The sequence below is a fragment of the Canis aureus genome, chromosome 1, assembly GCF_053574225.1.
Source record: "Canis aureus isolate CA01 chromosome 1, VMU_Caureus_v.1.0, whole genome shotgun sequence".
Lineage (NCBI taxonomy): Eukaryota > Metazoa > Chordata > Mammalia > Carnivora > Canidae > Canis > Canis aureus.
The window spans coordinates 89,906,589-89,930,878 of NC_135611.1; the positions used below are offsets into that span (position 1 = coordinate 89,906,589).

The 24,290-nt window shown below is 40.7% G+C and overlaps 1 protein-coding gene across 3 annotated transcripts in view; it reads left to right on the plus strand.

The window, feature by feature from the left end:
- The window catches only part of DOCK8 (dedicator of cytokinesis 8), a 229,918-nt gene that overhangs the window by 54,518 nt on the left and 151,110 nt on the right, over nucleotides 1-24,290 (plus strand). For all 3 annotated transcript variants that reach the window (XM_077908265.1, XM_077908274.1, XM_077908284.1), the window contains 2 exons: nucleotides 7,330-7,505; nucleotides 10,323-10,394. In XM_077908265.1, coding sequence (XP_077764391.1) covers nucleotides 7,330-7,505; nucleotides 10,323-10,394 — 248 coding nt within the window. The remainder of the gene's footprint in view (nucleotides 1-7,329; nucleotides 7,506-10,322; nucleotides 10,395-24,290) is intronic.

A 24,290-nucleotide genomic window follows, 5' to 3' on the forward strand; every position in this document is an offset into this window, starting at 1 on the left:
GTTGAAGGGAGAGTGAAATACAAGAGAAGAAAAGGTTGGGATTTCTATCCTAGGGTAGAAAGGAGAATTTGAGACACCATATGTGGTTAATAACCTTAACCTACATTTTCATAGAGGGAAAAATTCTGTTTTTAAAAATGAGAATAGAAAAGTTTTGAAGTGGAATGGAATGGATCAGCTGGAATGTAACAGTTCTTGCTGAAGCAAAGGTTGTAAAAGGCCACATCCTAAACACCATGGTTACATGACATGTTTGTGTGTAACATTTATGTAAAAAATAAAAAGTCTCATGCCTTAGAAGGTGTTTTTTTAATAATATGTTTAAGCTTCTGTGCAATAAAGCAGCCTTTTTATTTTACTACCAAGGATGACCTAAATGTTAGATAACTTGATCAATATGGTTCTTTAAAATTTTTCTGATGCTGTTCATCTTTTGTGCTTCATCTTTCAAGGAGTTGGGCTGTCCTTCGGTTTTATTGATTTCCCTTGAGGGGATATGATGGAAATGAAGATCTCAATATAGTTTTCATGCAGATTCACAGTGGAACATAAAATGACAGGGTGGCAGCCTGTGTGCAGAGCAGGAGTTTCATTACTACCATTGAAAAGCAGGGAAATTAGAGTATCTTGGTAAAAATAGATTGATGCCCATAATGGCATGTCAACATCTTCTACTCATTGGTACCAGTAGAAGATTGCCATTGGTAGAAGCAGGGAAGCATCGTTTAATCTAAGCCATGAATTACTTTTAAATCACTGAAGCAGAACCTTACTGTCTTCAGTTCTGTTTACTTAAATATAGTAGAGGGCTGAGAGGATTGTCTTGAGTATTCCCTCCTTCCTTCCATCCTTCCTTTCTTTCATCTTTCCAGAAATATGTATTGGGCTTCACTCTGTGCCAGGCATTGCTTTAAGAGGTGAGGATATGATAATGAATACAACAAAGGGTCTAGCCTCATGGAACCTACATCTATAAGGGGAGACATAGACAAATAAGTGAATGTAGACTGTATCAAGGGGAATTAAGCACCTTGAAGAATAGAGGAGAAAAAGAGGATAGAGGGTGACATAGAAGATGAGCTATTTGGGTGTCTATTGGAAAGGAGACACTTGGGGAAGAATTCTGCATGAACTTGACAGGTATCTGAAGGAAGAGTATTCTAGGAGGAAGGAGCAGCAAGTGCAAAGTCCCCAAGATAAGAGTATGTGGTATGCTCCAGCGACAGCAAGGAAGTGGAGTATGAGCTGAGCAGAGGGTGCAGTTGCAGAGGAGATGATCAAAGGAAAGCACGGCTGGGTCCTAGGCCTCAGAGACCACAGAAGAACTTTGGCTCTTACTCTGATTAAGATGGGAAGTCTCAGGAAGCATTGAGCCAGAAGCCAGGCATGATCTGACTTTTTTATAAAGGTGGCTTACAGAGTTATTTTTATAAGGATCACTCTGGTTGCTATGTGGAGAGTAGACTGGGGTGGGGAGGGCATTACAAAGTTGTCACAATAACTCTGGAATAGAGTTACAAATGTGTCTTCAGGTATAGAGTGATGCCAGTAGAGAAGGTGAGAAGGTTGGATGCTGAATATATTTCAGAAGTAAAGTGGGTAAGATTTTCCGATGAACAATATGTAAGGCATAAGAGAAAGAGGGAAAGCAACATTAACTCTGAAGTTTTTGCCCTGGGCAGCTGGCAGAATGGAATTGCCACTCCCGAGATGCCAAGACTTAGGGGATATGGAGAGAAAGATTGGCAGGAAAAGTAAGAATTCGTTTTGAATTTGTTGGGTCTGAGAGTCCTATTAGAGCACCAGATGGTGATGTTTGGGTGTACTTGGAAAAGTCAACCTGGATTTCGGGGTAAAGATATACATTTGTAATTTTTAAAAATGGTATTTAAAGCCATGGGAGTGGATGAGCTCATATGAGAGTGAATGCAGATTGAGAAGTAAAGACATTTTAGGACTGAATCCTGGTGCACTGTATCCAGCGTAGGAGGAAAACCTAGAAAAAGTGATGTTCCAAAGGTAGAATGACCAACCATTCCAATTTGTTCTGTATGGAGGGGTTTCCTGGTACATGGACTTTCAGAGACTGGGTCTCCCTCCATCTGAATGAAGTGTTGCAAGAAAGAGGGAGTGATTAACTGTATCCAGTACTGTAGCTAAACCAGGACTGAGCAGTGACCATTGAATATGGCAACAAGGAGGTGTTGGGTGACTGACAAGACATTTCTCACAAACAGCCAAGTAGATTCCATAAGGGTGACCACACGTGAGGTTACAAGGCCAGTACACCTGGAGATGTCATTCCTCTCCCCAAGCCTCACATAGAGCAGAGTGAAGCATACTACACCCCCCACCCCATGCTATATAACGAAGGACCCTTGGGATTGCCTGTGTGATTTGGATCAAGTCAACCTCTCTGTTTTTCAGCATCCTTATTTTTTTTTGAAGATTTTATTTATTCATGAGAGACACAGAGAGAGACACACAGAGAGAGGCAGAGACACAGGCAGAGGGAGAAGCAGACTCCCTGCAGGGAGCCTAATATGGGGCTCGATCCCAGTACCCTGGGATCATGACCCGAGCCAAAGGCAGACGCTCAACCACTGAGCCAACCAGGTGTCCTTCAGCATCCTTATTTGTGAAATATCCAGATTTGCTATTTGAATCTGCTATCAGTCAGTGTGCTCTCTGAATACTACACTGTGCTAGGAGTGACATAGATTCATTTTAATCAGATATGGTTCTGGTGCTGTAGGAACTGTCAGTTTCAGAACAAATTGCATCCAATTCATGTCAGCAGAACTAGCCTTTGATGTGCGTTAGGGGACAAGGAAAAGCTCAAACTCCCTTAATTAAAAAATGGATATCTGGCTGTGAATAATTGAAGCACTTAGGGTGTTTATAATCTTTTTGTGTAATTTCTAGTCTTCTGTTGATGAGGCCTCTGGAAAAAGTAGCCAAAAAGGAAGACTGTGCAAGTGTTCACTAAGGAAGTGTTGGAAGTTGCTTTGGGGCAGTGACTGTGTCTCCCACCTAGTGCTAGTCCACCGTAGGAACTCAGGGGGTATTTGTTGAATGAATGGAAGTAGATGGATTAGTCCAGGTTTGGTCAGAGCAGTGGAACCAGGAAGAGATGCATTTGCACAGATATTTAGGAGCTGATTGTAGAGAAATGGCTTACCCATTGATGGTGGCCAGCTAAGTAGGTCCACAGAACAATCAGGAAGGCAAGATCCCAAGCAAGCCAGAACTCCATAGACAGGAGTTCAAGCCTGGAGTCCTTCAACTGATTAAGACAGCATCCACCTGAGTAAGTCAGGCCACTTAGGGGAGTCTCCTTTAGCGTGACTTAAAGTCAACTGATTAGGTAGGGGACTTTAATTATATTAGTAATATCCCTTCAACAGCAGCACCTAAGTGTTTGATTGTGTCAGTAGAAGGTGTATGTATGCTTCAAAATGACTGTAGGAAGAGAAAAATCATGTAGCCCACTCAGACTAGAAACATACTAGGAAGTAAATATGGGGAATATAGTTCAGCCTAGGTGACTTGACAATCAGGATAGATAAAACCTAATTTAGGATCATTTGTAGTCTTAAGTGTTTTTGTTGTCTTTTAAGTTTTTTTCTGTTCATTTGTTTCTATTTTGGTTATTTGGAGTTTTTTCTTCTATTACTTTAACAAGTGATGGTGGCAGTGTGGTAATTCATGGGATAAGGGCACCTTCTTGGAATTACTTTGGATTATACCATTTAATCTAGTCTTGGGTCTTCACCGATTAGTAGGCCATATGTACAGCTCAACAGCAGAGAAAACAAAATAGTTAATTTTTGTGTTTGGCTTTTGAGTTACCGAGAGCTCCAGTCCTGCCTTAAGGATGGATATTAGACCATCCCCCTCAACCCTGTGCTCAGACTTCAGCCCCCAACAAAATAAAATACCGCGGCAATTCTCTTCAATAATTATTTCTTCCCTTTGCTTATCAGTAGATCAGTATAGTGTATGTGTTTGTGGGTATGTGTTGATTACCTCATAATAAAACCTCTTCTTGAGATTAAGACTTGAGAGAGTTTAGAAAAGAGATATCTCTTTTGGTTCCTAGTTATTATCTGAATTTGCAAGAGGAACAACCTCCTCGGAGGCCCTGGTAACAGTCCTTGGGGTCTCCACCCACTTGCCAAAAGCAAGCCTAGTTTACATCACTTTAGGAATGGACAGTTTCCTCTGATTCAGCCTAGAGAGAGTAGGGGACACTAGCCAAATGCCAGCCTTGTCTGTCGTGCTGGAACCACACTCAATAGTTCTATCATATGGTTGGTGTTTAGAGTCTACTCAGTCCTGAAATATATGCTGACCTCGAGAGTTTGACTTTATGATCAATCTTGGGTATCGATTGTACTTGACACATTGCCCCACGATTAGTGCACAGTGAGGATACTGTGTCCTATATCATGGCTCCCCTCCTCAAAGATAGCATTATTTACTTATGAGAGTGTGGCAAGCTTCACCATCTCATGGATGACTAGAGATCTGGGGAGAGATGCTTGAAAGGAGATACCTGTACTCTTCTGTATCCCTGCCCCCTCAGCTCAGTGACTGGCATTCAGCAGACACTCAGCACATCGTTGCCAGAGGAGGGAGTCATCTATCCTCATCACCCAGGTCCTTGGACCAGCTTTTCCTGTAGGTGACAGGTGGTGCTGTCAGCTAGGTTTGTCATCATTTGTAGCTTTGGATTTCAGGGTCATGACAAGTAGAATACATTGGCTGGACTTACTAGAGATCCATGCTAGTGTCGCAATGCTTCAAGCTGTGTTTCAACATAATTTTTAAGTATTTATTGAAAGTGCCTTGGCATGAGGAATTGATATTCTTTATAATAAATGTACAGTTGTTATTACTTTGATTAATTAATTACTTTATGTTATTACTGTGAGCAACTGGCCTCATGAGAAACACAGAGTGGAACTTGTGGGTAGTGGTCATTGCAGTTTTCACTCACTTCCAAACACACTGCCTTGTGTTTTAATTATTTCTGGAAGTACAGATTCCCTAAAATACCTGCAAGAGAAAGCACAACTATTGTGGTTAAGAACATGAGCCTGCCTAGGTGTGAATTCCAGAGGGCTTACTTCATGTGGGCAAATGATCAAATCTCTAGCCTTCAGTGTCCTCATCTATAAAATGAGGATAATGAGAGTGTGGATCTTATAGGCTCTAGTGAGGATTACATGACATAATGTATATAATGACCTAACCAGTTTCTTGGCACAAAGTAAGTGCTCAATAATTATTAGCTTAATGGGTATTGACTTGTCAATAATAAGATTGGGTAGGCAAAATATGCAGTTTCCTTTCCTTTTTTTTTTTGTTTGAAGTTGCTATTTATTTATTCATGAGAGACACACAGAGAGAGGCAGAGACATAGGCAGAGGGAGAAGCAGGCTTCCTGTGGGGAGCCCGATGCAGAACTCGATCCCAGGGCTCTGGATCACGCCCTGAGTCAAAGGCAGATGCTCAACCACTCAGCCACCCAGGCACCCCAAAAATGTAGTTTTCTATTTCAGTTCTTGACTCTGAACTCTCTGTACTGGGTTATGGTAAGAGATGGGAAAATCCACTTTCTCCTTTGAAGTTAGTTGGTCTTATGCAGGTCTGCATAGATAGTGCCTGTCATTTACTCTGGCAGAGGCCAGTGAGGTCCTTTTGCAAACTCTGTCCCTGCTCTGGATGCTGCACAGGCTGGTATCCGGCTGGTCCATCCCTTCATTTTGAGAGGCACCCTATAAGGACAAGACATTATGTCAGCTAGCCACCTTCAAGAATCTCGGAGAAGAAGGAGGGCCCATGTTGACTCGGTTCTTGGCTTTTTGGCTTTGTCCTTGGGCCCCAGGGCATCACTCCCATCTCCACCACTAGCAGGGATGGCGAGGGTGGGAGGAGGCAGGGCAAGCCACACCTACCTTCTCTGATTTTGTGTCCTTTGCCTCATAAGCAGCGGCACTTTGCTCCTGTCCAGCCAGGAGCCCTCACATCTAGTCTGGTGTATGGTTTCAGGGCGGTGAAAAACCGGTTTTGTTAGCATTTCCCTTGGGTCTGGCCTTGTTTCACATGAGGCGGTACAAGTCAGGAATCTGAAGTGCTTGTTTTATTGGTCCATGGTCAGGGGAGGGAGAGGGAGCAGAGAACAGTACCTCCTTGGGCTGCTGATTCCAAATAGCCTGCCCTAAATGAGCCCCACAGAGCTGCTGGTATTCTCATTATTCTACAACTCCACTCGATCTGAATCTTTTGCTTCCTAAAGGCGACGGTTCCTGTTTTGGGATTTCACAGACAAGAAAAGAATATTTGCTTAATTGCCAACCTTTTATTTTATCCACCATAGAAAATTCTATTTCAAATTATCATCAACTTCTGTCATTTCATTTGTTCTCCCCCTTCCCCACTGTGTATAGTTGAAAAGCAAAACAAAACAATCCTTTAAAAGGGGAGTATAGGGGCATCTGGGTGGTTCAGTTGGTTTTTAAGCATCTGCCTTCAGCTCAGGTCATGATCCCAGGATTCTGGGATGGAGCCCCACATTGGACTCCCTGCTCATCAGGGAGTCTGCTTCTCCCTCTGCCCTCCCCCTTCTTCTGCTCTCTTTCTTACATAAATAAATAAATCTAAAAAAAATATAAAAGGGCATATGTAAACTCAGCCAATTGCCCTTAGTTTACTCATTTAACTACAGTCCAGTGAAAATGTCTTCCTGACCAGCACGGGTGAGTCCAGAAGCATCTGGAAGTCAGTGACATCAAGTCTGGCTCACTGGGGGCTGTGACTATGAAGTGCTTTCAAGAACCAACATATAGGGTAAGTCAGGCCAAAGGAAACCTGGTGCCTGAATGCTTAAACCGAAGGAGCGCTGAGTTTGCCTGGATTTCTGGAATGTTGCCTCCATGCGCCGCTTCGCTGTATTTGGGTAAACAGGGCCTCAGAGAGCTTTTACAGGAGAAATGATCAAATTCAGTGAAGCCTCGTGATCTCATTTTGGATCTCCTCAGGATTCCTCATCAAGATGCAATTAAGCAGCGAAAAAATTCTGCCTTGGGGTGTGATTTGGGTGCCTGACCGTGTTCCGACTTGCCGCGCTGTCTCTTCCCCTTTCCGGATCGCTGCTTCTGGGGTTGACAGGCCCTCCGACACAGCTCCCCGGGCTGGGCCCTGGAGCCCAGGGCTGGCCGAGGGGAAGGGCGGGCCGGGGACACGCCGACCGCCCGCCGCCTTGGCGCTTTCCCTGGAAACCTTGTGGGGACCTCCTCCTCTCCCTTCTCTTTCTCTCTCCAGCCTCAGTTTTATGACCCGGTGGAGCCAGTAGACTTTGAAGGGCTTCTGATGACACACCTGAACAGCCTGGACGTGGAGCTCGCCCAGGAGCTGGGAGACTTCACCGAGGACGACTTAGATGTGGTGTTCACGCCAAAGGAATGTCGCACCTTGCAGCCCTCCTTGCCGGAGGAAGGGTAAATGGTTTTCCTAACACGTAGACGTGAGTGTGACGTCATGGCTGTTATTGGCAAGGAGGGGGGGTTCCTGAATTTTGGACTTCTTTTGAAACTGAAGGTACTCGGATTGGTGAAGGTGGGCAGGGTGATCCCATGGTCCTGTCGCCTGTGGGAGTTTCTAAAATGGTCTGACCAGTGGCTTTGAAGAGGCATGTGGGATTAAGCCAGTTAAAGGGATGAGGTGGGACGATATGGAATCCTCAAGGAGAGGTGCCCATGGAGGCCCGAGAGCCTGGACTCCCTGCGTGTCAGCTCAGTGCCCACAGGTGACTCCTGTGAGCTCACAGGCCTCAGTTTCTCCATTTGTAAAAATGTCAAGTTTTTCACTAATAACCCATGAAATGATTCAGAAACCTTTTAACTGTTTCCACGTAAGACTGGATCAGGTCACAAACAAGTCCAACCCACATTTATTGAGTGTCTACTATGTGCTGGGAACTGCCATGAATAGAGCAGTAGGGCAAAGTTCCTTCCCCTGAAGAATATTTTGCCAAGTGAGGAAACAGCGGGAAAGCTCTGTGGAGTGAATATGTGAATAGCTGTTTAGAGCTTGAGTTTCTACGGTGGGTTAGTCTATGTGTTTCTAGTCTATGTGTTAGCTCTTGGTAGCAAACAATGGAATTACTTCTTGATGAAACTCTTGTTACTTCCATGGCATAAAAAGCAATGCCTCTTTAGAAGTTGAGGATGAACTTTTATTTGTATTTATTTATTTATTTATTTATTTAAAGTTTTTGTTTGTTTGTTTTTGTTTTTAGATTTTATATATTTATTCATGAGAGACACAGAGAGAGAGGCAGAGACACAGGCAGAGGGAGAAGCATGCTCCATGCAGGGAGCCTGATGTGGGACTCGATCCTGGAACACCAGCATCACACCCTGGGCCAAAGGCAGGCGCTAAACCGCTGAGCCACCCAGGGATCCCTTGCATTTATTTTAAAAACAAAATTAAGATTCACATCTCTCCTGGATATTTTCAACCTTGTCATCTTCCCCCAAAAAAGTCCCCAGTAGGAGATCATGAAACAGCCCCTGTCCCACTACTGTGGGATATATTCTAGTCTGGATTTGGATATTCATCCGTCATGATTTAAGAATGTTGGGTGACAGTGATATGGTAGTATCATGAGTCTTGGCTCTCCTGTTTTGATAGTTCTTATTCACATAGGAGAGCTTGTCATGGGCTCAGCTCAGACGTTTCAGAAATACTCACTCCTCAGAAAACACACAGTGGGAAATATTCCTCCCATTGTCAGCCTATTTATTCAAGCATACCTTTAATATAGACAAGGTCTCTTTTTTTCACCTTTGACAAAGAATCATTTCATATTATTTCTTTGTCTGAAATTAATGGTTACTCATTTAATTATTTTCAAATGAGGTCAGACTCTTGGAAGATCCTGTTTAAAATACTTAAATTTAGAGATAGGATTTTTTGAACTTTGATTAAAGAGGCAGGTTTTTTTTTTTCTTAGCATCAGTAATGTAGTATAATATTACCTTGTGATCAGAATTGCTAGCTCAGACTGTCTGATGACTTTAAAACAAGCTCTGCTATTTCAATCATTGCCAAAAAGTCTGCCATTTTAATCAAAACCCAGGAAGGCATCATCGTCCTCACCAGAGTAAACAACAGGTGATTCCCATTGACCCAGAACTTTATGCTGAGCTCTGATAGTGTGGTAAATGAAAGCCTGCATTCCACAGGTGAAAGGCCTGGGTTTAAGTCCCTGCTTTTCCATGTGCTGGGTGACTTTGAGCAAGATCCTTCTCATCTTGTTCTTCTGCAAAATGAGAATCATAGTGTATGCCCACGCCCTTGGGGGCTGATTGAAAATTAACTGAATTTTTTTTTTTAAAGGGAGGGTTAACTGAATTAATATGCATAAAGTGGTTACATCAGTAACTCGTGCATAATAAGTGGATTGGAAGTATGAACTAGCCTACATGGGTCTTACTATGTGCCAGACACTCTTCTAAATACTTCCATGATGACTAGTTAATCCTTTCTGAAGGAGGCACTCCTCTATTAGTAGAACTCTAAGATGAGGACCCTGAGGCATAGAAAGGTAGCCTGAGGCCACGTAGCTAATAAGGGATGGGGCTAGGATTTGGGCAGTCATATTTAGTATGTAGTATTTAGACCCATCCGTCTCTAATACCAAAAAATTTGGAAAACCAGAAAATAGCTTTGCTACTATGTGGCATTATTTCTGATTTAAGACTCTGAAACATTTGGAGAGTATCTCCCATGGCACACTTTTATGCAGGTATGACAAGGACTGCCCGATTTGATAATCACTGACCAAACCCGGTGTCAACTTCCCAAAGCCTAAGACAATGGTTCTTCTTCATGGCTTTCCAAAAGGGAAACATGCATGTCCTAACAAGGTTACACAGGAGCAAAAAATATGCCCAAATTATCCCTGTGAGAAATCGGTATTTATACTTATTTTTCTTATTACGTATATGATTACAGCTAGTTCTACCTGTCTGGTGTTGGAATGCCCTGAAGGGATAGGTATAGTTTAACGTGATTCTCTATAATAAAGAAAACCCACAAAGCATCAAATGCCAACATGCTTGTCTCTTCAAAGTAAAAATGCTATTGCCTGAGGAATACTTCAGACACTTGATGAATGGGTAGGAATGCCCCTGGCGTTCCCACCTGATATGGATTTGAAATCATGCTGCTCTCCTTGGTTATGATAAGGGAGTGTTGTGTTGTTTTTATCCAGTAATAACATGATTTTATCTCATTTTCCACCTCATTAGGGTTGAACTGGACCCTCATGTCAGGGACTGTGTTCAGACCTATATTCGGGAATGGCTAATCGTGAACCAAAAGTAAGTTCACTTTTCTTTTCTCTTTACCTGTATACTTATATTGTTAACTTTTACAATTGTTTCTTCATTAAATTTTTCAAGTGCAGTTTTAGGTAGGTTTACAGGAAAATTGAATAGAAAATACTGGGGGTTCTCGTACGCTGCCCCTCAACGGTTCCCCTTATTGTTAACATGTTGGGACTTGGGGAATTTTTGGTTTGGTTTGGTTTGGTTTGGCTTGGCTTGGCTTGGGTTTTGGTTTGTTTGTCGCACATGTGCCCACATGACTGTTAGCAATAAATTTTAGCAAGGAGGTGAATTTGCAAATACGGAATTCATGAATAATGAATGTGAGTTGACTTGATCTTGCCTCCTATTCAAACCCCTGCTAAGGCTCTGTACCACCTACTGTATCAAAGGTAAACTCTGTCTGCTTGTCTTTGAAGGACTTTAATAACCTGCCCCCACTGTATGTATTAAAGCGTATTTTACTTACCTCCCAGATCCACTTCTTTTCTGCCAGGTCTGGCACCTCTTCCTCACCATTTCCTCCACCTAAACCAGCTTAGTCCTACCTCACACCTTGGCCCTGGCTGTTGTCCTCTGGGTATGCCCTCCCCTCCTTCACCTGTCTGTCAAATCCTGCCTATGGATCCAAGGCCAGGACAAATTTCCTTTTTTCTTTAGGCAGTCTTCTCTGACTGATTCATTCTTTCTTGGGTAGATCTTACGTAAGTGTGATATATTTGTTAGAATTGATGAGACTACCTTGTTATTAACTAAAGTCCATAGGTTACATTAGGGCTTATCTTTTGTGTCTTATGTCCTACAACTTTGACAAATGTATAATGCCATGTATCTGCCATTGCAGAATCATATAGAATAGTTTCACTGCCCTAAAAATCTCCTATGCTCCCCACATTCATTGCTCCCTGGCAACCAATTACCTTCCCACTGACTCCATAGTTTTGCCTTGTTTCTTCATGTCTTTTTGCAGCTTGAGAGCTCATTTCTTTTTTCCCCTGATATTTCCCCTCTGTGGATTTACCAAAGTTCATTTATTCATGGAGAAAGTTACATTTTAAGTATAAAGAATAGGGCCTTTTTGGTTTATTTCCACTCAGATGAATTCTTTGGGAGTTGAGGGGGACAATAAATGAATTGAAACTTGGCCTCAGATTCATACACACACAAAAATCCTCAACCTGTATATGTGTATGTGTTGGGGAGCATGGTGGGGAGTGTCTGCACTGGGGACATATCCTCATTAGAAAAAACATCAGAAAGCCTTTACCAAGACAGAAACAGTTTGAAATTCTGCTCTCCTCACCTCTCTTATACTCCAGTAAGAATTACTGTTCCGTGGGATAAACAGTGGAAGATTTAGGGGGTTGAGTTTTATCCAGTTCCTGGAAGTGTGCCAATGAATTTGTGCTGATGTTTTTTGGAGGAATGTCAGTAGGCATACTATTTTCAATAGCTGAGCAGGAGAAAGCACGCTTGCAAAAAGTAATTAAGGGAAAGTTAGATGTTAATCCATCATGTGTTCTAATTTCCAACATGAATGGAAAATGAAGCTTGCCAGGCAGTCAAGGAAGATTATGCTATGCTGGTAATAAATAAAAAAATTCTGAACAAGTTGTTCTCAAGCTTTTAAATGTTATAATAAGAGATACTTTCTGGATATTAAGATTCTAAAAAAGTCTGAGAAGGAACAATAAATAGAAAGGTCCGTTTTACTGCATTTGGTTTTTATTTGCTACTTGGGACACTGTATTTTTTCATTCCTCATGGCAATTCCCACTGGAACATTCTTTTTTCCATTTTGCACAAACTTAAAAGAAACAAGGACTCTTTCAGAATACTCATTTTAGAAATTTTAGAGGTTATAGAGAAATAACAGGAGAAAAAAATCACTCAATTTCACTATAGACAGATAAGTGCCATTAACATTTGATACATAGCCTTCAAATCATATTCATTTGTATATGTATTTGTATAAAAACTAGATAATATTATAATACTATTTTGTAGTGTGATGCTCTTTTGGTCTCTACAGTAAGTAGTGATTATCTCTATTTGCTATTACATATTCTTCCTCAACCCAATTTTTAAAGGTTGCATGATATATTTACATCAGAGTTCATTTAACCAATTTTAATATTTACATGATTCCCTGTTTTTCAGTGTTATATACCCCAATACAGTGATACCCTGTGTACATCTATGGGTTTTTTTTCCTTCAGAATAAATCCTCAGAAGAGGAATTTCTCTGTCTAGGAGAAATGCACAAATGTAAGGATTTAGGAATAATATATCAGAAAGATTATCAACAATATGTGTATGAATCCTCAAGAATATTAGATGTTATCTTTTAATAAATTTCCAATTTCACTTGTAAAGAGACTTTTATTTGCATTTTTAAATTATGACGTTGGGCATGCTTTTCCATTTATTAGTTGGCCCACTTGTCATTTTTCCTTCAAGTTCTGCTTATTCATGAAACTTGTGCACCTCTATTAATATATTGGGCTTGTTTATCTCTAGGACTATCTTTATTTGGTAGAGATATTGATGCTTTGTCTAGCATTTATTACAAATTCCTAACACAGGATGTTCCTTGTCTTTCAAAATCACTTATAATTTTTTAACATTCAGAATTATTTATGTAATCAAATCTGTATTCATAATTTTCTATTATGATTTCTATTTTTGCTGCCATGCTTAAAATGTAATTCACAAACCTGATATTATTTACTGGGGATTTTGGACTAAATGTTAATCCAGACCATTAGCCACTTGATTGTTGTTCTGTTTCCTTATGTGTCCCTCTTTGTTTTTATCTCTTCTGTAGGAACAGTGATTGTCCATATATTTATTTTATGCAAATGTTTGTGTCATCCCCTCTTTCCCCAATAAAACAAAGTGGTACCTGCTTTAATTTTATCTTTGGCAGCATACTGGGGATGGAAATTGCCATTTGTCCTGTTCTCCACACACTTGAATAATGGGCCAGTTCCTTTCCCAGAAATTAGGTGGAAGAATTCAACTCTGATACTGATCATCAGTTTCTGGAAGCTTTGACTAGTGTTTTAGAGAGGAAGCACCTTTTTCTAACCTGCTCTTTGATTCTTTGGTACTCTGAATCTGAAACTCTGAACATGAAAATACATTCCTAGCACACACTCCTCCCAGAGATCATTCTGCCCCCTTATGCACCTGTAATATTTCGTTTGTGGGGAGAATCCAGTACCAGACCCCTTCATCTCAAAGCCTGCATACATTTTCAGCTCAGTTGTTTTATCTGAGTTGTTTCTTAATCATTGCTGGATGATGGTAGAAAGAGAAAGGCAAGGGAGGTGGGATTTCTGCTGGTGTGAAGCAGTGCAACCAGGTGGAACCTGGCAGTGGCTCCATTCATAAGCCACTACAATGAGGAAAGAGCATTCAGGATTCTGGCTTATGGAGACCTTGACTGCTCAGGTCCTGGCAGGGGGGAAAGTACAAAGTGTCTGCCTTCCTTTGAGTTCCCCTTTGGGGAGATAAAGCATGGCATGTCATTTTGCCAACTCCATCTGATCCACAGAGATTCTGTCCAGATTCAGGTATTAAGTTGTCTGCTCATTTTTTGGACTTTCCATTATTTTCTGCATCTTCATGAGCAGTGTAGTGGGAAGGTGGAGGAGAACACTTATAGGCATTGCTGACCAGTTGTTGCTTAGTGATTAATTAGCTCTCCTTTGAATTTGTTATTTTATGTGACAAATAATACACACTTATTTTGAAAGAAATCAAGTAATGTAGAAGTGTATTAAATAAGAGGCAGTCTCTTGCCTCACTCCTTACTTGCTCCCTGCCCTTCTCTTCAACCCACTCTTAGTCACGGAGGTCATCACTATGTAGACTTCCAGAGCTTCCTTTCATACCCTCACAAATATATATACATATAGATATGTATATACATTTGCATTTTACAGAAATAGTATGTAATTATACCTGTGTAAATATGTATATGTCTTGCATACACACACACACACACACACACAAAATATGCTTTTTTCAGTAATATCTTTGACATTTTTCCAGAGATCACCCTCCCTGCCTGGTATTCCAGGGGCAAAGGAATGTATCATTAAGTTACCAAATTTTTCTCTATTGATGGACATTGAAATTGTCTCCATTTTTCACTATTATAAATAATACCACAATAGACATCTGTGCACACTTGTCCTGACACGTGTGTGTGAGGATTTCTGAGGGTAGCAATAGAGTCAGTGCATATGACACATCCTCATAAGTACTACCAAATTTTTCTTCAGGAAAGCTGTATTGATTGATTCCATTACCAACTGGGTATGAGACTGCCCTGTCCTCCACCCACCCTCACCCCCCCGCCACATATCCTTGGCAGTGCTGGATATAATATAATTAAATATATATATATTTATATATATAATTAAATATATATTTATAAATAAATATAATTAAAATAAAATAGAAATGCCTGAAATTGTATTTTTGTTATTGTAAACTGGAAGCTATTTTATCTACTTTCTTAATATTGTTTCCACCACTGAGTTCTTCTTCCCTTATCTATCCTAAAATCCCAGTTAACTATATCCTTATCGTACCACCTGACTTCCTTCTCCTGAATATTAACCCAAGTGAAATGAAAACCTATATTCACATAAACATCTATATGCAAATATTTATAGCAGTTTTGTTTGTGATTGTCAAAAATTAGGAACAACCAGATTGTATGCAATGGGGCAATGGATAACCAGACTGTGGTACGTCCATACAATGGAATGCTATTCAGCGGTAAAATAGAACAAATTACTCATGCATAGAGCAATATAGATGACTCTCCATTGCATATGCAATGTGAAAGAAGCCAGACAAAAAAGATGATGCATGATTCCATTTGCATGTTATTCTGGAAAAGACAGAGCCATAGGGACAGAAAAAAGATTATTGGTTGCCGGGATCTGAGGGTAGGGAAAGGAATTGACTGCAGAAAGTCATCAGAGAAACTTCTGAGGGTGCTGGAACTGTTCTAAGTCCTGATTGTAGTGGTGGTTACACAACTGTACCCATCTGCCACAACTCACTGAACTGTCATCTAAAAAGGGTGAATTGTAATTGTGCCCTAAAATTCATGGATAGAAATCTGAGATAGTTTCTGGCATTCATTAATTACTCATTAATTGAAAATCTGTTGCTTTGCTATGGTTTTTATGTTATTTCACAGAATGGTGATTTCTCTGGAGCTGGAGTAAATGGATTCAAGTCTTGGGTCTACCACTTAGGTGCTGTGTGACCTAAGGCAAACTGCTTTTTTGTGCCTCAATGTCCTAATCAGGAAAACAGGAATTAGAATAGTGTCTACCTCATAAATTATGTTATGTGCAATGAATAAGTTAACATATGTAAAGTACCATGATTTCTTGGCACATGATAATAGGTTATTGATATTGATGTATTACAGATTTTGGCTCAGTTGTCCCTACCCACTTGACAAATAATTTCAATAAGACCCATTAGTAAGATAATATATGCAAAGGGAAAAAAACAAGGGATAACTCTGTTGTTGAAGATTTCATTTAATGATCCAGGGTAGATTTCACCTCATAAGCACTATAATTTCTATATTCTTGAAATAAAGATAAGATTTGGAAAATCAGGAGGTTTACTCCTTTAGGGCTTATCTAGTTCCAATTAAACCTGTCCAAAATACTCCTTTCAAGTGAAATAAAATCTGAAGACTTCAGGAAAAGTGCTTATATTAGCATGTCAAAGGAGTGAACCCCAAACTCTATCCCATATATTTTAATGCACTGTTGGTGGGGGAAACTACTTTCCTCTGGAAGACCATACTTAATGAAGCCATTTCACCTTCTATGGACATGTCTGTCATCCATAACCATGCAGTCAAACACTGATTTAGTTGGCTCTTTTATTCCTCAATTATCTCCTTGCTGATATTACATTTCTCTGTAATATCTAAGGATAGACTTTTATGTCCTTGCTATCTGTGATAATGGCTTTGAATCCCACTTAGGGGGCAGGGGAGTAGATAAATGGCCACTTGTGTTCCCTCCCACGCTCATAATTCTATAGAGCATTTGCCACTCAAGTTCTATAATTGAGGCTTTTAAATCAGACAAAGAATGCTGTCTGTGAAGGATAGAGGAAAGTTCTAGAATTTCTTTTTCACTTAATAAGAAAAATTCAACTACACAGAAACACAAAGTACTTGATCTCCTTTTGGGGGAAATACATTTTCCTACTGGAAATGTTTGTGATACTTAGACTGGAAGATGTCTTGAATGGATGCCATTCTATCTTTCATGTCTATACCATAAAATATGGTGTCATAGCTCTAAAAATAACAGCGCTTTTCTCTCCATGACTTTTGGAAATGACCCTTGATCTAATGCTACGTTGGTGCCACGGCTGCATGTTCATCACCTCTCATTTCCAAATATTTGGTAATCTTGTATGGATTGATGTTTGCGGGCATCTTTTGGGTCACATTAAATACTTAAGCATTATTTCCTCTGCCATTTTCTCTAAATGAACTAAGAGTGATTCACTTAAGTTGTGTTTGGTGTCTTGGTGGGAAGTCAAACTCTTAAGTAATTAAACCTGTTTATATGCTATTTATTCTTGGTGTATTATCCGCAGTGACAGTGAAACATTTCATGAGTGTTATGAGCAACATCATAAAAGCCCTTAGACTTTGTCTTTCACCCTGGGTGATTAAGGTAATTCTGAAGGAAGGTCGTGCTCAAGGAGAGCTAGGACATCAAGGAATGGGGTATCATCTGTTTTATTACTCCATATTTTACTCCCAGTGAACTGGTAAACAATTAAAATTCAAACACATCGGTGCATATAATTCAGTTACTCCCAAAACACCATAAAAATGTCTCCCTGATCAATAATTGCTTATTATGACATGCATTTGTCGTGCTGGCTGTCAAGATGTTTAGCTATTTGCTTTCTAAAAGTACAGAAAGCAAGCAAGGCTCATCAGCCTGTGCAGTTACAGAGAGCAATCCAGGTGTGGAAATCCCTGAGCTACACCTGAGCGGTTACACACACACTCCCATCCCCACACATCCACACCCCTGAAGCCCAAAGGCCAGGGCTTTCACGAAGCCTTCCCTGACCTGGCCAGAGGAAACTGCTCCCTTCTGTGGATTTTCAAATCATGCTGTTTGTATTTCTCTTAGAAGCTCTTGTCATACTCTACACTGCTTTATATATATTTTTAAAGATTTTATTTATTTATTTGAGGGAGAGAGAGAGAGCACAAGAGAGAGCAAGAGCAGGGGGAAGGGCAGGTGGAGAGGGAGAAGTAGATTTCCTGCTGAGCGGGGAGCCTGACATGGGGCTCGATCCCAGGACCACGAGATCCTGACCTGAGCCAAAGGCAGATGCTTAAATGACTGAACCACCCAGGCGCCCCTCAACATTGCATTCTGATTATGTGTCTGAATGTTTATCTCCCCTGCTAAATAGGTGATATTTTTCACTAGACTATGACTTCACTGAGGACAGGGACTCCTTTAAAGCTAGGATTTTTGTATATTCCTTTTTGCATTCTCTTTGGTGCCTATTCTCAGGAGATCCTTTACAAACGTGTTGAATAGGAGAATGAACAAAACTTTAACACCAAATATCCACATCATGTTCCTTTAAGAAAAGCGTTCTCAGATCTATCAGACTCCACAGCGTATTTCTGTGTAATGAATATTTTGTAATGCCACCTTTGTCACCCATGAACTTTCTCATTTTTAGAAGTCCATAAAATGTCCCAACTGTTATATAAAGGAGAAATAAACATAATACATAAAAGAGCATATATGTAAAGATGCAAATACTTGGATATAACTCCGCCAAAGAACATAATGAAATAGCTGTTTGCAGCTGCCAGAATAATGCTATGAGTCTCACACCTACAAAAGCAGACTGCAACAGGTGTGTTGTGTGGGTGACTGGGATAACACAAGTAGCATTGCTTTTAGTAATGTGATTTTCCAAAATGGGGAAAAACTCTTGGTAGAGGTCTAATCAGCACAGAGTTTAATTTCCCCTACATTTATATAGTTGCTGTTTTGCTGGAAAATTCAGTGCAAAAATACTTTGCACTTATTTGTAAGATGGCATGGGGCTTAGCTCACGTATTTACAGACTGGTTTTTTACCTCCAGGAATGTTTGGCAGGACATTTGATAGGTATGTTGAATGGTTTTTTTTGTTTGTTTGTTTGTTTGTTTGTTTTTGGTAAAGATTTTGTTTATTCATGAGAGACACAAAGAGAGAAGCAGAGACATAGACAGAAGACTCTCTCCTTGTGGGGAGTCTGATGCGGGACTTGATCCTAGGACCCCGGGATCATGACCTGAGCTGAAGGCAGATGTTCAACCACTGAGCCACTCAGGTGCCCCATGTATTGGATGTTCTAATAGATGTCTTAGGATGGTTCTTCATTGCTGGGATGCCCCATGCATTTCAGGATGTGAAATATAATAGCACATCCCAGTCATTGAGACACTCAAAAATGACAGCATTAATTACCATCATTGAGAGCCACTGGTAGTAAGTCATCAGAAAATAGGATTCCCAAAATCCAGTCCAAACTACGGTTTTAGCAGCACAACTGGGAAATGAAACCCACTAAGAATTCCTGAAAGGGATGGAATGGAATGGAACAAGTTTAATGAGGACAACAAACTCACTAGGGTGTTTATTGGCCTTTTGGGAGAATTCTACAAGTGAAATCCTAAAGTGAGCACTTTTCTAAGCTTTACTTTTGCTTTTGGTAAGAAAGTAAATTACCTATGTGAAAATTATATAGTTCAGAAATAAAGATGTTAGGAGACTTTAAATTCAGCATATCTACAAAATATGGTTATCTAGATTATAACACTTGCATTGGTGTTGCATCTAATGGTATTGCCATTGACACTCATAATAATAACTATTATTTATTGAGCTGGTATGTGGTTATCTTGTTTGAGATGGTCTAGAAGCTGAGCCTGAGATAGGGATTCGGGTCCACATGATTTTTGAGGGTGTTCTCTTTAGGAAAAGCCCATAAGAAAATGAGAGAAGCAAAAGGAGTCAACTCAGGATAAGGGCACAGAGAAATTCCTGGCCAATATACAGGGTACTCTGGAGGGACCACACTACAAAGCTTTCCCATCATCCAACTTCGAGGCAAGCGGTGCCCTATACCAGTCAGGCATTGGTTACAATCATCAAGCCCAAGTGGGAAGTTAGAGGGCTGGCAAGTAGAGCAAATCACTCAGATGTCTCTGGACACGACAGCTCCTGTGCACATAGCAGCTACAGAATGGATGCTGTAATAGGGCCCACTAACAGACTTTATTACGATGCCAGACACCCCATATACTATTTTCCTTTTATTTGGAAACAATCTCAAATATACAGAAAACTTGCAAGTAAAACACAAAGATCTTTTTCCCCTCCCCCAAACCACTTGAGAGTAAGTTGCCAACCTAAATCTCCATTACCCCTGAACACTTCGGTGTGTAATTTCTACAAACAAGGACATTCTCCGTCGTAATTAGCATACAGCCATCACATTAAGGAAATTCACATTGATACATTATTACCATCTAATCCTCAGACCCTATTCAGCTTTCACCAAATGTCCCAAGAATGCCCTTTAGAGCAAAAGGATCTAGTTGAAAGGCATGCATTGCGTTTAGATGTCACTAAAGATGGCTTTCGTGTAATTTACTCTGGAACAGTTCCTGGGTGTTTCCTTGACTTTCATGACTGACCTTGAGATTACAGGGCAGTTTTTTTTTAGACATAATAATCCCTCCATTTGGATTAGGTGATTGTAAAATGCCCAATTCCTCTTTATTTTTTTTAAAGATTTATTTATTTATTTATTCATGAGAGAGAGAGAGAGAGGGGCAGAGACGCAGGCAGGGGGAGAAGCAGGCTCCATGCCGGGAGCCTGACGCAGGACTCGATCCCGGGACTCCAGGATCACGCCCTGGGCCAAAGGCAGGCACTAAACCGCTGAGCCACCCAGGGGTCCCCCCCAATTTCTCTTTAAACTTTCAGTTTATTTGTATCAATATTGAATCAGAGGTTCCTATTTTATTCAGTAAGTTTGAATCCAGTTCTGTGGTTCATTTTGATGCTCAGATTGTCCTCACTTTGACTAGTGTGAACCCTTTGAATTGGCCCTCGTATCTTTTTTACATACCCCTAAGCAGCCTCTGATCACATCCTTGCTATTTGCCACAAGATATTACAAGCTGATCTTACAGCTTTCTTTTCCTCATCCCTGGAATCAGACATTTCTCCAAGCAGCTCTGACCCTTTTTAAGTGGAAAGTGGTACTTAAAAGCCAAGCTGTAGGTGTTGGGTGTGCTTACTGCTATTAAGGTGTCACTCCTCCTGTGTCTTCACATCACAGTGGTAGGGAGTGTGTGCGTGTGTGTGTGTGTGTGTGTGTGTGTGTGTGTGGTGTGCACTGAAAACCACGAGTTGATGTTGATACCTGCAATTGCAACATGACATCAGAGTATTCATTCTTGTTTTCTTCCTTTCCATATTTTTCTCAGTGAAAAACCTGATTCTTATTGTCCTATTACATTTACTTACGTGATTAATCCTCTGATGTGTACCTACTGCCAGCACCACCCCCCTTCCCCACACAGTCGCCTTCTTCCTCATATTCTGGCTCTGACACCCGGCAACAGGCTTGCCCCTCCTGGGTGTATGCCCTCTTAGGCCTGCACCTATACTGAGTGCCAGGCCACTCCTGCACAGAGACACCTTAGCAGGCTGCTCCTCCCAGTGCCTTCCTTGTTCGACCCAGAATGTCTCATCCATTGTCACATGCCAGGCTATGGGCACCCTCCTCACACCCTCTGGGTTCTGATTCTCCATGCCAAGCCACCCTTTCATATGTACTCCCTCCTCACCCTTTTTGGCCTTCAACTTCCCATTCTGGGTTTCCTCACTTACTCCCCACCCTGAGGCATGGAAGATTACCTTGTTCTGATGTTTTTAGTGCCAAATTGTATGGGAGGGATAGGAAGGAAAGGGAAGTGGAGAAAGGAGAAGAAGACGTATTATGTGCTGTTTTCCAGTCATCACACAGACCTTCAAAATGAGCAGTGTTCCTCCCCATTTCACATCTGAGGAAACCGTAGCTCTGAGAGATAGGTCACTTGCCTAGGGTCTCACAGCCAGTATGTAAGAAGACAGCATCTGGACAGAACCCAGGTCCCAAACTCTAGAGCCAAATTCTATCTACTCCACACTGCTTCTGAAGACTTTGGTCTTTAAAATATGTTTGGTCTTAGGGCACCTGGGTTGATCAGTCAGTTGAGCATCTGACTGTTGATTTCAGCTCAGGTCATGATCTCAGGGTTCTGGGATCGAGCCCTGAGTCAGAGTTCCCGTTCAGTGGGAAGTCAACTTGTCTTCCTCTTCCTCTGACCCTCCCCCAGCTTGCTCACACACACACTCTCTCTCTCAAATAAATCAAACTTTTTTTTTTTTTTAAATATGTTGGTCTTTGGATGGTTCCCAAATATATAATAATAGTGCTTGGAGAAAAGGAATGCAGTTCCCTTAAGAAGCAATAGGTTGAGTTCATTTTAAGAATAGTTCTTCTACTACTTGGCCCACTTCCCTATCTCTTGTCTGTGAAGAGGCTCAACAGGAGCATGGCTTTGTTCAACTCAGTTGCCTGGGTGGAGTAATGAGGCTGGGGTTTCTGGTGGCCAGTGGCACTCTGCCAGCAGTCTCACTACCTACCCGGTGGTGGTTTCTGCCTTCCGTGGCTGGCACTTCTAAAATGAGTCATCTTTACATACTTGCCAGCCCTTGTGGTCTCCCTCGGCCAGCTCTGCCCCTGCTACCACAAGGGAGCTTTGTGAATTTCCGAGACTTCAAGATGGGGAAGTAGATGCTAAATTGAGAATGAGGAAGGGGAGAAAAGTTTGCTCTGGTTTCAAACACACAACCATGGAATACGTCAGTCTTAATGTTTTCCATCCCCCAAATTCTGAGGGCTGGTGCATATACGGAGTTAGAATATAATATATTGCGAAATGAACTTTTAACACTATTCCGTGACTCATTTTTTAAATGCCTGTTTGTCAGTGTCTTTGGAGTTAAATAACTCCAGAAAGCATTCTAGCAAAATGGAGGACAAAAAAGAAAGCATCTATTTGCCTAAAATAGCAAAAGAGCAATAGCCAAGCATATTTGACTTTTCCCAGATTTAAGTATCTTCGGAAGAAAGTTGATTTGAAGGTTTCCAGATGCAGTGTATGACCTTTTTATCATAAAATCTTAAAGTTGGGCAAATATCCCAGAATTCACCTAGTGTTTATGTCTCACCAACGAAGAAACAGAGGGACTGAGAGAAGTGATTAAGGATGATGGGGGCAGGTACATAGCTGTAATTGTGTGTGCGTGTGTGTGTGTTGTTCACTTATCAGGGAACACTTGGAAGTAAGTGCACTTTATGAAACAAAAAAATAAAACCAAGGCAGATATAGTTCTGGTTGCCAGGGCACACAAGGGCTTAAGTTAGGCTGCTTCCAGATTTTTATTTCTGTGGCCTGAGCAGGTGGCTTTGTGGGGAGACATGTGACATTGAACCTTTGGCATCAGTACCCTTTGGAGTGTATAAGTCCCAAGAAAGGCAAAGGGCAGATACCAAAGTGTGAAATTTGTGTCTTAATTCACTGTTTGCATTTGATTTCAGATAATTTATTAATTTTTAAAGTGGGGGAGGGGTAAAGGAGTGGGGGAAGATAATCTTTTTTTTTTTTTTTTTTTTTTTTTGGGGGAAGATAATCTTAAGCAGGCTCCATGCCTAGCATAGAACCTGACTCAGGGCATGATTTCACGACCCTGAGATCATGACCTGAGCCAAAATCAAGAGTTGGATGCTTAAACAACTGAGCCACCCAGGCACCCTTAGAATTAATTTTTATTAGTTAATTCATTTGGGAACTTTTCCCTTTAAAATTGGATTCTTCAGGAAAAACAGCCACAGATTCAGTGTGTTGTAATTATGAGAGTAATCTTAGGACACAACTCACTATTTATTACTATTTTGAGTTGGGTACTTTTTCCTAAGAATATTATATCACATATAGCTTTTTCTTTGAACCCTTAGATAAAGTCCAAAAAAGCCATTTTATGCACTTGCAAAGCTTCTCGTCCAGCACACACATGCATGTTGCTGGGTAAGTTTATAATGATGAGAATCACTTTTAAATAGCTAACAGGTTGATGAAATCCTGTGTGAGGTTCTCAAAAATCTCTTTTCATAGAAAATAAATATTCTAATATAAAATAAACTTTGCTCACACATGTATCTGCTCTTCTTAGCACTGCACACTTAGAGCAACTGGAACCAAAATAATTTTCTTAAATATTTTAAGTAGTTATTAATTACTTTTGGGAAATTATTTGAAGGAGTCCCCCAAAATACTTTTTGCTAATTGATGTTTATGAACAATATGATATTTTAAATTTCATTTGTTTTGTTGGTGTTTAGGAATTCCAAGCCAGAATCATTCTGCATATTTCTCTTGAAATCTTTTCTAAATGTTTACTCTTATTTCCTTATTTCAGAGTATACTATACTCATTTACTTATTTTCTTTCAGTTCCCCAATTTGGCCTGCTGTTCACCCAGCCCTGTCAATACAGGTTTGGGTCAGGGCAGTACAGATGGCCAAGAGACACTGAAGATGACCATTTATAGTAGACATTGACTTGAATTAGTCACCAAGCCCATCTTGCCCCTCTCCTAGGGCTATTTCTTATCTCCTTTTACTCAAATTGCTTCTCTTTAGAGCACAATAAAATCTAAGAACAGAGCCTGTTCTCCCTGG